Source organism: Ctenopharyngodon idella, chromosome 1 (genome assembly GCF_019924925.1).
Source record: "Ctenopharyngodon idella isolate HZGC_01 chromosome 1, HZGC01, whole genome shotgun sequence".
NCBI classification, from domain to species: domain Eukaryota; kingdom Metazoa; phylum Chordata; class Actinopteri; order Cypriniformes; family Xenocyprididae; genus Ctenopharyngodon; species Ctenopharyngodon idella.
In genome coordinates this window covers 19,509,898-19,525,631 of record NC_067220.1, presented here as the reverse complement: position 1 = coordinate 19,525,631, position 15,734 = coordinate 19,509,898, and the positions used below count along the sequence as shown (strand labels likewise).

Here is a 15,734-nt window from a genome sequence, read left to right as displayed (position 1 = left end):
TTCCTATAGATATGGGTTTTGAATTGGTTTGTGCCAAATTTGGTGTTATTACCAGGGATTTTAAGGTATGGTTGCTAGGTGATTTTGTTTTGGAACCTTCACAAAGGTTTATTGTCGGAATAACAACTCATTTTTGAAAATTGCAACTCCTTTTGCCAGCATGGGTCACATTTCTAGTTTAGAAATGCAATTTTATGATTATCGTCTATCAAATAAAATCCCCATACAAGCTTTATTTTTAATGCAAATTTTAACCATAAAATGCTGACACACAAAAATCACCAGTTAACATTATTATTTTTTGTGTGTGTGTGTAGTTTGTGTGTATTGCCCAACAGGACTACTGCTGCATTCTGAATCAGGTTGAGCAGAACACACAGCGAGTGGAAGAGGAAGGAGAAATCGTCATGGTGAAAGAACACCGAGAACTCGACCGGACGGGCACCCGCAAGGGACACATTGTTGTCAAGGTAAGCACTGTTTTTTGGAAAAATCTGACTGACTTATGTCTCTACTCAGAATTCAGATTTCAGCTTTACAGTCTGGTCTAATTTAATCTCAGACCTTTTATGTTATGTGAATGGAAGTAGTACAACATACCTTTGAAAATGTAAAAATATATTAAATTTATGCTTTTATTCAGCAAGGATGCATTAAACTGATCAAAAGTGACATCAAAGACTTTTATATTTCAAATAAATGCTGTTCTTTTCTATTCATCAAAGAATCCTTAAAAAAGAAAGCACCAGATTTAAGCTTGAAATGAACATATTAGAATGATTTCTGAAGGATCATGTGAGACTGAAGAGTGGAGTAATGACTGCTGAAAATTCAACTTCACAGAAATGAATTTTAAATACAAAATATATTACATTATAAAACAGTAATTTTAAATTGTAATAATATTTTATAATATTACAATTTTACTATTTTTTTCATCAAATAAATGCAGCCTTGGTGAGCATAAGAGACTTTCAAAAGCAAAAAGATTTTTACAGACCCCAGACTTTTAATCAGTAGTGTATGGTTATTTTGTCAGACCATTTAACAAATTAATAAGCTAAATGAATAGATTTAAAATGTGTCTTTTAAATGTGGTAATTTAAAAGAAAAATCTGATGTACGCTTTTTAGGGTACTGCTGAAAGGCTAATGCAACACTTAGTGGAGGATCATTCAGTCGTCGACCCCACATATATTGAAGACTTCCTGTTGACCTATCGTACCTTCCTGCCCAGTCCTCTGATTTTGGGACAGAGACTTCTGGACTGGTTTAATGACCCCAGTTTACGGGACAAGGTAGCGTGATTGAATAACCCATTTCTAAAGAAACAAACACACATTAAGCTTCAGTGGGTCTGGACTCACAGTTCTTCACTCTCTCCTCTACTCAGGTAACCCGGGTTGTATTGTTATGGGTTAACAATCACTTTAGTGACTTTGAAGGAGACCCTGATATGACCAATTTTTTGGAGGAGTTCCAGAGCAATCTGGAAAAAGAGGTGTGAACAAGCATTACTCCTAATTATCTCCAATAATTTGATCTATATTTTAACTATACATTAATTATCACATTATCAGACAAGCATCCTTATTAACTGTATTTATCCGAGCAGAAAATGACAGGACAGTTGCGGTTGCTCAACATAGCTTGTGCTGCTAAAGCCAAACCCAGAGTGATTACTATAACAAGGACTGCTCGAGAGATGCCCCTCCCCTTCACACTTATTGGAGGAGCTGAACGGGGGACGCGCCTCTTTATCAGTAGCGTGGAAGTCGGCAGCAAAGCAGAGGAGGCGGGGCTTAAACGTGGAGACCAGGTAAGACCTTTTAAACCTCAGTGTAATGCAACGTTAAGACATGGAAGCATTTTCTGACCCATTTTTATTTCTCTTTGTCTATCCTTTTCACACCAATGTGCAGATATTGGAGGTGAACGGGCAGACGTTTGAGAATGTGCAGTTGTCCAAAGCAATTGAAATTCTTAGGAACAACATACAGCTCTGTATGAGTGTCAAAACCAACCTCCTGGGTGAGATTCCTTCCAGGATACACATCTCAACACACACAGACTGCTGATTTCAATATCTCACTTTTTTTTCTTATCTTTGCTCATTTTCACTCTTCTCAGTCTTCAAGGAGTTGGTGGCCAGGGTGGCAGAGGAAAGGAAAAATGGCGTTCCTCATCTTCCAAAGATTGGTGACGGAAAGAAAAATAGCCGTTATTCTGTACCTGAACTTGGGGCAGGATCTGATGTAATAGGTCAAGAAAAGGTCAGCAAGAAGGTCAAAGCACATACAATGGGCGGCCGAAACAAACTGATGAAGATTCTAGACAAGACACGCATGAGCATCCTACCTCAGAAACCTTACAGGTATAAAAGCACACACATTCTTCTCACACTATTGCTGACTTTAAAGTCAAAGAGAAGAGTCAAAGAGTACGAATATTGTCATCTTAGTCATATTTTTATAAATGGAATGGGTTTTTAGCAATATTTCGCATCAGCCCCATGTGGTTTTTGTGGTAAATTCTGATAGATGAATGTTCATTTTTTTTTTAAGTCATGCTGAGTCATTATGCTTTTGTTGTGTAGTGACCTCGGGTTAGGGCAGACTCAGGATGACAGCATTGTGGGATTACGGCAGAACAAACAGACTCCGTCCACTATGCCGGTCAGCGGAAGTCTCTCATCCAGTAACCCTGACCTGGCCCAAGGCCAACAACGCATCATCGACTACAGTACACAGCCACCAGGTAAATGGATACAGAATGCTCAAATGTATACCTAAAAATGAGTGTACACAAGATGATAATGTAATATAATTATAAAATGCAATAGAATTCCATATTTTTAAAATTATATTAATTTTAATTATATTTATGTAATTAAAAATATATAATATTTAATTATATTAATATAATTAAATATTAATAACATTAAATATATATATATATATATATATATTATACACACACATACACAGAGCTGGGTAGAACTGATTATGGATTACATGATTATTGTGAATATATAATACATGATAACATATTATTCACACAAAGCAGATAAATTATTTATAATGTATTGATTCTCCCTAATTCTTTTTTTCTCTTAAATTTTACTTTCTAAAAATCCTGCTGTCTCAAACCATTTAGCTTTGACTATATTCACAAATGTCGTGTAAATAATTTTTTTTTTTGTTCCATGCTTCTGAATTTGAGGGGGAAAAAAGCACATGATTATGCAAAAACAAATGAATATGCAAGTTGCTAAATAGTGGTTATGTCTAGCTGTGAAACACCTTTAGTAACTGTTGACATGCAGGTAAACAAATAAAATATTTATATTTTTAATGTTCAAGTGTTTAAATTAGTGGGGGGGTTTTTATATTAATTTTATATTTTTATGATTTATGAGGCTGTTAGCTTTTTATCAACTCATAAACCCACGGCAGTTCTTATATTATGCCCAGTTTAGGAAACCCTGGTGTAATGTTCAGTAATACATTTTATGATGTTAATATCAAAAAAGGAATATATTTTTTTTTTCTCTTTGCTTTTTTATATTAATATGGTAGGTTTAATGGTAACTTTAAAGTAAGTTTGATTTAAAAAAAAAAAAAAAAAAAAAAAAGTAATCTAAAAAGTAGGCAGAATACATTACCAAAAATGAGTAACCTAGATTATGTTACCAACAACAGTGTTCATTATGTAATCTGTATATTATATATCTGTCAAAAATAATGCATTAAAGATGCGAGGATGGTCCACATGATCAGCTGTGCTCACTATGATCAGCCGTGCTTACCTCCATGGGCTTTTCTTTGTGGAGACCCACAGGACGCTTGCTTGTTTCAAGCTCCGCTGCCTATGTTTACATGGACACTTTTTATTTCAATTTCAAAAATTCTTTTTGTGTTCCTGCTTTACTTTTGTTATATCTGTGCAATGCACTAATGATCCCGCTACCTTCTCCTTGCTCACAGCATCTGGATTCACTCGTGAGTATTTGTGCACTGCTGCGGTTCTGCTCGTCTTTTTAGACACCTGACGTATAGTTCCACTCGTCTTCTCTAGATAGCCGTTTGTCTTCATAGAAACCTGTCTCACGTAATTGCTTGTCTATCTCTCTCTCAAAATCTCTTGTATAGTTTTCTCTAGTTGCCTGTCTTTCCTTCTCTCTGCTATACTGATCTTTTCAGCCCTTTATAGTAAACATTCTTTTACAGAAATGATTCATTTCTGCAAACTTGAGTCAGTGGCAGTTTTTTCACACTGATGGCATCAGCATGGATTATCTGTCACTTGTGGATAAAAACAGATTTCTAGGAAATTCTTGCTTTCTTGAAAGTAAAAAAGGGCTGTAGCAGCACTGTTGCCTTGTGTTTTTGCTAATATATACTGTGTTTTGCCGGTTGTCTGGCAAGCCTGACTCACACTCTAGGTCAAATTAAACACGCCTTAAGGCTGTGGGACTGTATCCACACTTTATTACATTGTCTCTGGTTTATTTCAGTGTCCTGTCTCTGTAGACTCATACACTTTGTGCCATCTGCAAAACTTGCCACTGGGCCAAGTCCTAAGTTACCGTTTTTCTTTTCTTTCTTTTTTTATTTAATTGATATACCACTCTAACTGTTTTCTCTTTTTATGTACAAATGTTTCTGTAGCTGCTGTTTATTTTTAGCATTGTCTTGATGTATTTCTGAATAAAGTTAACATAGCTTCTTAACATTTTCAATTAAGCACCGCAAGTTCTGAAGTAATTCAAGAGAACTGTTAATAATAATAATAATAATAATAATAATAAAAATAAATATAATAATAAAATATAAATTATAATAATAAATAATACACTGATACAAATGATTGTTTTAAGATCTCTCTTTACACATCCATTTTTTTTACATCTTAAAAGGTATACCACATAACTCTGTGATTGAGTCTAGTGGTTTGAGGTATACCAATGGTTGCCTTTGATCACCACACCACAGCAAATCTTACTAGATCACTTACTCGATCACTATGGCCACTGATTGTAAGAGTAAAGTCCTACAAGAAGTAACAAAAATGTTGTATGAGCATGTAAGTAGCATTTCTTACATCTTAGTAGCCAGACCTTCTTTTATTTGTTTATAGACATGTAAACTTGTAAGTGACACAAACCTTAAATGTCCTGCCAAATTGAATACGCTAAAGGACTGGTATTATCTTTTTTTAATTTTAAAATTGTCATGTTACTGAAGAACCTGTACTTTGACATTTCTCTTTTAGAATAAAGCTCTGCCTGTCCCTGCAGTAAATGCTTTGTCTCCATATCGCCTCTACTTTACTCTACAAGATGTTGTACTGTACAGCTTATTATGTTTGAATGTTTTTTCATTAGTGCCAAGATGCCTTATCTGACTTCTGCTTGATCTGGATCTCCAGTTAACCTTTTTGTCTTTGTTATTAGGGTTCCTATCATCTCTTTTCATTTGAATCTTTATATCTACCTCATTGACATCTACCTCGTCCATTTAGCTAATATAGTTTTAGAAGTTGCATGTAATCTGTGCTATGCAGGAATGTTTGGAACTCAGTGCTGGTTGAGGTTTACAAACAATTTGTAAGCTTACATACAGTTGTTTTATGCTTTTGTTAAACTTTTTCATTCACAGAATTGCAAGACCAGGTGCTGCGTATTTTCAAGGCAGACCAACAAAGTCGTTACTTACTGATCAATAGGGACACCACAGCAAGAGAGGCAGCCAATCAGGCAATGCGAGAGTTTGGCATGACTGCAAGTCCCGAGGCCTATTCACTCTGTGAGGTGTCGGTCACACAGGAGGGCGTTATTAAACAGAGGCGACTACCTGATCAACTCTCTAAACTGGCTGACAAGATACAGCTGACTGCTAGGTTTGGACTTAAGCTGAATTTGTGAATTCAAATGGACTATTTAGTGATTTATTTTAATGTGATGGTGTTTTTTTTTTTTTTTTCAGGTATTATCTCAAGAGCAACATGGAGACGGAGACACTGTGTTCAGATGTGGAAGCACAGGAGATGCAGCGAGAATCTGTGGTTCCGCTGCTATCCTTGAGCTCCATGGAGATAGCCAATCAGCTGTCAGCCCGCAACTATCTGCTATTTTCCAGCATTGAACCGACAGATTATATCAGCGACCTCTTTAAGCTTCACCCACAAGATCATCCCACCAACCTGCGCAACTTTGAGGATCTTGTAAACCAGGAGACTTTCTGGGTCGCCACAGAGATAGTACAGGAAACCAACCTAGCCAAAAGAGTGAAGATCATCAAGCACTTTATAAAGATTGCCCTTCACTGCCGTGACTGCAAGAACTTCAACTCCATGTTTGCCATTATCAGGTAGACTTAATGTCCAGGAAATACATTATCAAATGAGCACTTCAGTATATGTGTATCTTAGTGTTGTCATAATACCTTAATTATGTTTCATGGTATGATACCAAGTAGAATCATGATGCCAGTCATATTGTTTGGATGCGTCATATTGCTGCAGCAATACATTTTAAACAATACATTTTATTATTATTGTAAAATTAAAATATTATAACTATTGTATAATATATTTTTATTTATAATTTATACATTTATTTATTGTAAATATTTGTTATTATAAAATAAATATTATATATATTATACAAAATTATTATTATTGTATACTATTACTTAATCTATCATTTTCAAAGAAAACTAAAGGAAAACCAGCACCGCCAAAACTTTTAATTGATTTCTTTAAAATTGTCTGCAATAAAATATAATATAGGACGCCATCTTCCATGCTTCTCACCATATAAACGTGTCAGTGTGCTTGTGATTCTTGAAAAAAATGTGTCAAGTTTGTTAATGTTAATGCTGGGAATAGTCTGTCTCCTCCCCATTATACAGTCTCTGAAGTGTATCTGTATATTTTGCAGTGGGTTCAATCTATCACCTGTCTCTCGGTTGCGATCTACATGGGAACGATTGCCTGGAAAATACGAGAAACTTTTGGCAGAATTACAGGACGTTTTCGACCCTTCTCGCAACATGGCCAAATACCGCAACCTACTCAACAAACACAACTTGCAGCCGCCAGTCATTCCTCTGTTTCCTGTCATTAAGAAAGACCTCACCTTCCTCCACGAGGGTAACTTGCGTTTTTCTCTGTTTCTGTTGCCTCAAAATTTAGAGTTTGGTTTAAAAATGGACTATGAACCTGTCAAACATGTGCTTATAGGCAACAACTCCAAGGTGGATGGTCTGGTGAATTTTGAGAAGTTGAGGATGATTGCACGAGAGATCAGACACGTGGTTCGAATGGCTTCCATCACTATGGACCCTGCATTGCTTTTTAAGACTAGGTACACTCACTCACAAAGTGTACAGTTATTCAGCAATGACAAACTCATATCATCAATTAAAACTTAAGATAAAAGCATAATTACACAAACACACTAGCTCTTTTTCAAAACTTACTGAGCTGCATTACTACCTGCACAGGAAATGAAACCTCATCAGTGGCCGATTTAGAATAATCTGTTTTTTATCAAACTGAAATATTGTTTAACACTGTTGTTCAGTATTTGAAAATGAGTTCCTGTCGCCTTGCACTGCATTTTTAATGACATTTTTCTGTTTGTGGCAAAGCGTTGTGGATTTGCTGTCTACGTGAAACATTCATGTGTGAGGCAGCGTAATTAAGATACCTACCTATGATGCCTTAAAATTAGGGATGCTCTGATCGATCAGCCGCAGATCAGTTTTGTCCGTTAAACACGTTCTATGACTCGATCGGTAATCACTAAATTTGGCAATTTGATGACATAAAACCATAAAAAGTTGCCACTGACTTGCATATAAACAGTATACGGATGAGGCTTTTGTGCCACATTCTGCTTTGTAACTTCGGGAAACATTAGTAAACCATAGTAAATTTCACATCTTTTTTTTTTTTTTTTTTTTAGAGCAGGTTGTCTCAATTCAAACAAGCCCAAACACAACATGGCATGATGCGTAGAAAATCCTCATGGAGCAAAATGACATGCTGCTTAGCTTCTGGGATCTGATCATGTCGCAATCATGACCCAACGTCATTTGAAAGTTCAACCAAAAAAAATGGATCTTGGGTATGGTGTGTAGAGACCAATCAGACACTGTTTTACAGCTGGAACATGCTTGGATTGGATCTATCGCTCAGATTGACGTTTAGATTTACTGTGCAACATAGAATAGAAGCACACGGCTGAAACGGCGCTGGAAGATTATCACTCATCAACCAAGAACTTATTACTTTGTTACTTATTCTATGTAATTATAAATATTTGTATGCTTTGGCGTTTACACATATAAGTATTTCTGATGTTCAGTAAAACACTCCGATCACTTGTTTGGAGAGGTTTTTGTACTTTTGATAAAAAGGCTACCTTGGTTCCAAAATGCCGTATTTTAATTGCTTTGAGATATCAAATCACTAATTTCTAATAGTCATCATGTCAAGCATGAATAATAACAAAACAAATCAATAAATAGCATCACTTTTTCTGGAATTTTCTCAGCAGTGTTGTAACATAAGAACCTCCAAACATGATCAAAATCTATTTTCTTCAAAATTTGAAAGGTTTTCTATCAAATGAGACCATGTACTTGATGATGCCTTGTTTTTTGTAGAGTTATAAGCCATTACATTTAAGTATGCCACTTGCACGTGAAATCATTAAAAATGCTTTTAGGGTGTAGGTTAACAGTGACAGTCAACAGAGAGCTTACATATCACTTTTATATAGCTTGATTGATCAGCATCGGTATCGGCCGTTCATGATGACAAGAAATCAGTCTGCATTTGCTGCAAAAATCTTGATCAAAGCATCCCTACGTAAAATGTTTCCTACGTAGTTTGTAAGCAGCTCACTAGGTATTGAACACAGTGTGACATATATCCATTGCTAATAGTTTGTGCTGACACTGACAGTCATTTGTGTGCTTGGTGTCTTACTGGACTTCTTGTTTTTGGGCCTTTGCTTTATGGGCTTCACTGTCTAAGCACTAGTGTCTTTTTGTCTCCTTTTTCTTGATCTCTTAATTTTCTTGTTCTTCGACTCTTCACTGGTCTGTGTTTTAGGAAGAAAAAGTGGAGGAGTCTTGGGTAAGTGGGAATGCTACTGTCTTTCTCTTTTTTCCTTCGCTTTCTCTTTTAACTGTCATTGTTTTTGCTGTGTACTAAACAACACTAACACTTCTTTTAATAGTCTAGCTTATTTCTCCCAAATGCTAATTTTCATCTTCTGGAAAGGCATGAAATTTTCTTATCAATGATTTATATGATTGTATAAAAGTATTGCTACTTGAGTAGGAGTGGGCATTGAGTAATATTGTAGTTGAGTACTAAAATGTTTTATTTAGTATTATATGATCAACAATAGATAAAAATACTTAAATGCATTAATGAAAACAAAGATTTAAAAATATATATATATTTGCACTCACCTGCGGCTTGCATAGAAAATGCATGGATGTTCTGTTTCTATAAAAAGACTACTAAAGGAGGTATTAAAGGTGGTTGCAGGAACAATAAAATACCACTCTTTCATAAGTTTTCACTATGAAATCAAAATCTCATTTGATGGTAGCTACTCTAGCAACCGTTAGTAGAGTTGTATTCAGTAGGGGAAAAATGTATTGGTGCCTACCAGTGTTATTTTACTAGAATTTATACACAATAGTTTTTACAAATAATTAGAATTAGCTTTTAATTTTATTTTAATTTTTTTATATATAATTTTTGTTTAATTTTTAGTAAATTTTAATGTGCTTTTGTCTATTATGGCTTAAGTTTAATTTATTTTTATTTCAGTTTTAGTTTGTTCAGTTTTAGTTTAATTATTTCCTGCTTATTACCAATTTTAGTGCTTCAACTTAAACTTATATCAGTTAGTTGCCAGTTCATCTAATATTAGATTTTTTTTCAGCTTTTTCAATTATTAGTTTTTATTTTTTTGTTTATTAATTTTAGTTTTAGTTATCGATAATAACCTTGTTGCCTACAGCAAGTAAGTGCAAATAAACATCAATTTGCAAGTAATTTGATTTGGTATTTTACTAGTTTACTGGTTAGTTGAAGAATGAGTACCTGACTAGTTGATTACTCATGCTCATCCCTACTTTCTAGACATGTAAATATTTCATTAACCTGTAGCTTGTTTCTCATCTTTATTATCTTCTTTGTGCATGTTAAAAAAAGGCAGTGATAATTCCCCGGCAGGATTCTTTGGCTGATTTATCTAGTTGTCTTGCTAACTTCCTGTTAGTTTGATGTGTTGACCTGTTGCCATTAACATACATTGCCTTTTGTTCTAATGTGTTTAGGTCTCTAAGCCAGGTGAGCAGCTCGTCTCTCTCTGACATCGGAACGATGGGCGGGAAAAGGAAAGGGAGGCGAAGCTCTTTTCTCAGTGCTAAGAAACTCTATGAGGTGGAGATGATGAGCAGACGTGTGCGGCAGTATCTGGACTCGCACACACAAGAGAGTAATGAGGACACACTCCATGAACTCTCCATGCAGTGTGAGCCCGCCAACAGCTCAAGTGAGTTGGCACGCAACTTTAAAGAACACAATGACCCTGACTTCCTGATTTCGCGCATGGTTAAGATAAAAAATAATTGATTATTGCTAGTTGTGCATTATATCAGTATATTACTTTATAGTGCCTGTCTCTTGTGCATGTATTTTTGCATTCATCAGCTCAGTTTATTAAATCAAGTCATGCATGAATATTTTTCTTTTATGTTCTCAAATGTCCTTGAATACCGTAATGTGACATAATAGCATAGTAATGAAATTGACTGTTCTTAGAGACTAAATTGTTATGATTAATCTGGAATTGAAAAACCACAGAAATACAAAAAAAATAGCTTCATGTTCCATAAATTTATATCTGAGACTTAATTTTTTTCTGTTCATTAAAAAAAAAAAAAAAAAAATTAAAACATTTATATATTTCATATAATGGGCCAGCTAAACTTGTGTATGTATGCTTGTGGTTTCAGTACTGAAGAACTCGGGTGAGAGGAGGCGAGTAGATGCATCTCCTGTTGGTCAAAGAAGCTCCACTCCGCAGCAAACAAATGGAAGTCATAGTATCAAGAAATCACTTGACAAAGAGTTAGCACCATTTGGTAAGGCCTGTCTCTGTTGTACCTATACAAATGAGCTGAGTTCTGTTATTATTGGACGCCCTCTGCTGGTGACTTGTAAGTCTTGTTTGTAGTGAGATGGTGTTTTTTTGTGTCTGTAGGTGCCCAGTCTCCTCAGTCTCTCCATAAGATTTTGTCTCTGGCTGAAAAGGGACGGGACAGACAACGAAAACAGCCTGAGGACAGCCAGTCATATGCTTCCTCTCTACACTCTTCTCCACGTACCTCACCTCGGTGCACACCTAGAAAAGGTATGTAGGAATGTGCATTGATTCAGTTAAATAAAACTTGGTTGCACTGATGGAAACATTCCTCAGAGATTTTGGTCCATATTGACATGATAGCATCAGGCAGTCAGCTGCACATCCATGATGCGAATCTCCCAAAGGGACGCGTAAAATGACGCGTAGTCATTTGAGTTACTGTCAGTTCGAACCAGTCTGGCCATTCTCCTCTGACCTCTGTCCTCAACAGGACATTTTAGCCCACAGAACTGCAACTGGTTATTTTCTCTTTTTTTGGCCCATTCTCTGTAAATCCTAGAGATGGTTGTGCGTGAAAATCCCAGTAGATCACCAATAGATCCTGATAGACAGATGATCACACTTCTAAAGTGTAAGATATTCTCTGATTTATTTAACTGTTATTTGCTTATTTATGCATGTGTTTTTCTCATAGCCCCACAGTTAGTGGTGAGTGACGCATCGGATCATTTGAGTCTGTTAAGCTCCTCCTCCTCTGATCTCATCATGGTTGATGACCACACACATGCTCAACCCCATGCACTTGCACACCCACTCAGCACGCGTAGATCTGAGCCTGACCAAATAAGCCTGGGGTAAGAAGTTTTACACAGAAAACATTTTTTTTTTTTAATAGATTTTTTTTGTTTTGTTTAGTTTGTTTTGTTTTTTTTGTTTTTTGGATGTCATTTGGTCTAGTAGCCACTGAATAAAAAATAAAAAAAAGTTAATTGTGACTTTTTCTCACAATTCTAACTTTTTTTTCTCAGAATTGCATGATATAAACTCGCAATTGCGAGTTATAAAGTCAGAACTGTGTGATATAAAGTTGCATATGCATGTTTTTTCTCAGAATTGTGAGTTTATATCACAATTCTGACTTTATCAATTCTGAGGAAAAAAGTCAGTCTTTTTTTCCTCAGAACTGGACTTTACAACTCGCAGTTGTGGGTTTATATCTCACAATTCTGAGAAAGAAGTCAAAATTGAGAGATATAAACTCACAATTGCGAGGAAAAAAGTCAGACAATGTCACAATTCTGACATTGCAAGTTTATATCTCGCAATTCTGACATAACTCGCAATTGCAAGTTTATGTCTCGAATAAAGAAGTCAGAATTGTGAGATAAAAAGCCGCAATTATCTTTTTTTATCTTTTTTTCAGTGTGGCGGAAACAAGCTTTCATAAGTACCTTATTTTTAAAGTTTTTCTATATTTCTTTCTCTCAGGTCCTACTCCTTGACTCAGGATCAGTGTGACCGTGCGTCATTGGACGCAGCAGACAGTGGCCGTGGCAGCTGGACGTCCTGCTCCAGTGGTTCCCATGACAACATCCAGAGCATTCCACAGCGTGTGGGTTATTATGACAACCGCAGCTGGGAGACACTGTCAGAAGGGATGGGACGTAGTCACGTGACCACACCTACCGGTTACTGGTGTGATGAATTGGAAGGCGACACAGGAACAATAAAACGAAGGGGTGGAAAAGACGAGACTCCAAATTCAAACAAGAATACTGTGAGTCGTAGAGAGGGACGTTTTAGAGAGCCGCCGCCCACACCACCTGGTTATACTGCTCTGTCATTGGCTGAGGCAGACAGCCACAGTCACGCTCATGGGCGACGCCCACCAGACTACACAGCAGCTCTGCAGAGGTCTCGATTCCTTAAAAGGTCATGTGATCCTCCTCCAATACACCCATCCAGTAGATTACCAGCGTACAACCACTGCCAGTCACGACGACCACAACCAGATGGTGAGTATTTGATTATGCAGTAATCACTACAAAAACATCAGCAAAACATCGCTCTGACTTTCAAAAGAGATTCAAATGGAAAGACCAGAAATAATTGTTGTATTGCTAAAAACTGCTAGACATAGACCAGTAATCAGTTGGACAGTATTTTGATTATATAATTTATGCTGCCATTCAAAAGTTTGGTTTTAAAAGAAGTTTCTAATGCTCACCAAGGCTGCATTTATTTAATTAAAAATACCAAAAAACAAAAAAACAAAAAACAGTAATATTGTGAAATTACAATTTAAAATAATTATTTTCTATTTGAATATATTTTAAAATGTAATTTATTCCTGTGACAGCGAAGCTGAATTTTTAACATTATTACTCCAGTCTTCAGTGTCAAATGATCCTTCAGAAATCATTCTAAAATGCTGATTTGATGTTCAAAAAACATTTATTATTATTATCAATGTTGAAAACTGTGTACAATTTTTTTTCAGGATTCTTTGAATAGAAAGTTGAAAAGAACAGCATTTACCTGTAATAGAAAGCTTTTTATACACTACTGTTCAAAAGTTTGGTTCAAAAAAGTTTATATTCATACTTTTATTCAGCAAGTATGCATTGATTGGAAATTGATCAGAAGTGACAGTAAAGATGTATAATGTTACAAAAGATTTTTATTTCAGATAAATGCTGTTTTTTTTTTTTTTTTACTTTCTATTCATCAAAGAATCCTGGAAAAAAATTCTCAACATTGATAATAAATGTTTTTTTGATGCTGAAAATTCTGTTTTGCCAACACAGGCATGAATTACATTTTAAAATATATTCAAATAGAAAATTGTTATTTTAAATTGTAACAATATTTCACAATATTACTGTTTTTTTCTTTTTGTATTTTTAATCAAATAAATGCAGCCTTGGTGAGCAGTCGAAACTTCTTTTAAAAACATTAGAAATCTTACCGATCCCAAACTTTTGAACGGCGGTGTATTTGATTTATTAATTTTGATATTACTATTTTGATTTTAATATTATTATTCATACAGTTGTTTAATATATTAAATAACAGCCAAGAATGTATAGCTTAACAGTTACACATAGCCCAAAATTTTGCATAGAAAATAAATAAATAAATTGTTCTCATTCATATTATGATTTTATTGTTATTATAGTTTATGATAAACAAGATTATATTTTTATATTTTTAAATATTTGGAAATTATAATTCAAGCTTTCTTTTTTTTTTTTGTCTTTTCTCTCTACAGAAAATGAGCAGATATCTGCAGTTTAATAAGGGACGCTTATAATATCTCTACCCCTATAGTTTCACAACCTTGATATGACACATGGCCCTGGACTGAACTACAGCATTTAGGCCCTTCATGGAGATCACTGTGAAAGAGTAAAGGAGCAGAGAAAATGTTGGCACTTTTGACATAAGTTCTGCAAAACAAAGACAAGAAGGAACAAACAGATTGTTGCGTAGTAAAATGAAGCACATAGTCTCATTTTAAGCACAGAATGATGAGAGGTGTTGCACATAATGCAATATCAGTGTTACAAAACCATGGAAACCAGTATTATGTCATTTTATTTGAAGTTTTAATCTGCCATGTTACTTTTTAACATGCTAAAGAAACTGTATGTGTGTGTTTGTGTGCGTGTGAGAGAGAGTGTTAAAATCAATGACCGAAGGAGATGTAGCTCTTTTCGGACACTTGAAGACAGAAAGAAAAGACTGAGCAGCTGCCTCTCACAGACCTCAATAGTCTCAGACATCTCTGTTCTGATATCAGTGTTTAATGTTACTCATTTACATTTTAAACATGCCTTTTCTCATTTGATCATGACCCCAAAAACTTTCCAAATGTGCCCACAAGATTCTGTTTGAAAAGATTTTATGTTTTGTATTTTTATTTAATTTTATGTGTCAGTTTTATTGTTTCTGGCTGTCAAAGTGTATGGCACAAATCATGAATTGTTGCACAAATTTTCAGAAGCAAGAGACAGTAGTCAAGAATATATAAATTATAGTTGTTGCATAGATGATAGGTGGTCATGATATGGTCAGTAAATAGTTACGACAATATATTTTATATAGAATGTCATGAGTTCAAATGTATCGCTTTTAGCTCCTTGTGTTTCTACCCAGCCAAATCTATAAGAATCACATGTATTTCTACGTCTTTTACAAAGACAACTGGCAAAGTCTGTAACTACTTTTGTATTTTTAATACAACTATTGTAAATACTGGTTATATTTTGTTAAAGATTTCAGAGACCTATTCTGTTTATTGGACACAATTCAGCTACAAATGACTGAAGGAAAATAAACACTGTAGCAATGAAATCCCATGTCTCATATCTCCATCTTTAATTCTTTTGGTGCTTTAATGTTGTGTACAAAGCATCTTGGGGGTGAAGAATTTGCAAAAAGTTTGACATTATTTTGACAAACAGGTAGCCCTGCCCAAAACACATGCCACTGGCAGAGAGCCTCCTCCATGTTTTCTGATTGGCTAACACCAGTGGTCTGTGCTCAGATT

General features: G+C 35.2%; 1 protein-coding gene across 3 annotated transcripts in view; it reads left to right on the top strand.

Moving 5' to 3' along the window:
* Nucleotides 1-15,538, top strand: part of rapgef2a (Rap guanine nucleotide exchange factor 2a) — a 44,122-nt gene extending 28,584 nt beyond the window's left edge. For 2 of the 3 annotated variants that reach the window (XM_051889853.1, XM_051889875.1), the window contains exons 12-29: nt 318-470; nt 1,134-1,298; nt 1,394-1,501; nt 1,616-1,819; nt 1,923-2,031; nt 2,131-2,374; nt 2,597-2,757; nt 5,661-5,901; nt 5,988-6,371; nt 6,944-7,155; nt 7,246-7,369; nt 9,127-9,150; nt 10,371-10,588; nt 11,052-11,180; nt 11,300-11,449; nt 11,877-12,036; nt 12,671-13,197; nt 14,454-15,538. In XM_051889853.1, the coding sequence (XP_051745813.1) occupies nt 318-470; nt 1,134-1,298; nt 1,394-1,501; nt 1,616-1,819; nt 1,923-2,031; nt 2,131-2,374; nt 2,597-2,757; nt 5,661-5,901; nt 5,988-6,371; nt 6,944-7,155; nt 7,246-7,369; nt 9,127-9,150; nt 10,371-10,588; nt 11,052-11,180; nt 11,300-11,449; nt 11,877-12,036; nt 12,671-13,197; nt 14,454-14,479 (3,339 nt within the window). In that variant the 3' untranslated portion in view covers nt 14,480-15,538. The remainder of the gene's footprint in view (nt 1-317; nt 471-1,133; nt 1,299-1,393; nt 1,502-1,615; nt 1,820-1,922; nt 2,032-2,130; nt 2,375-2,596; nt 2,758-5,660; nt 5,902-5,987; nt 6,372-6,943; nt 7,156-7,245; nt 7,370-9,126; nt 9,151-10,370; nt 10,589-11,051; nt 11,181-11,299; nt 11,450-11,876; nt 12,037-12,670; nt 13,198-14,453) is intronic. The other variant, XM_051889864.1, reaches the window with a different exon arrangement.
* Nucleotides 15,539-15,734: the final 196 nt, after the last annotated feature.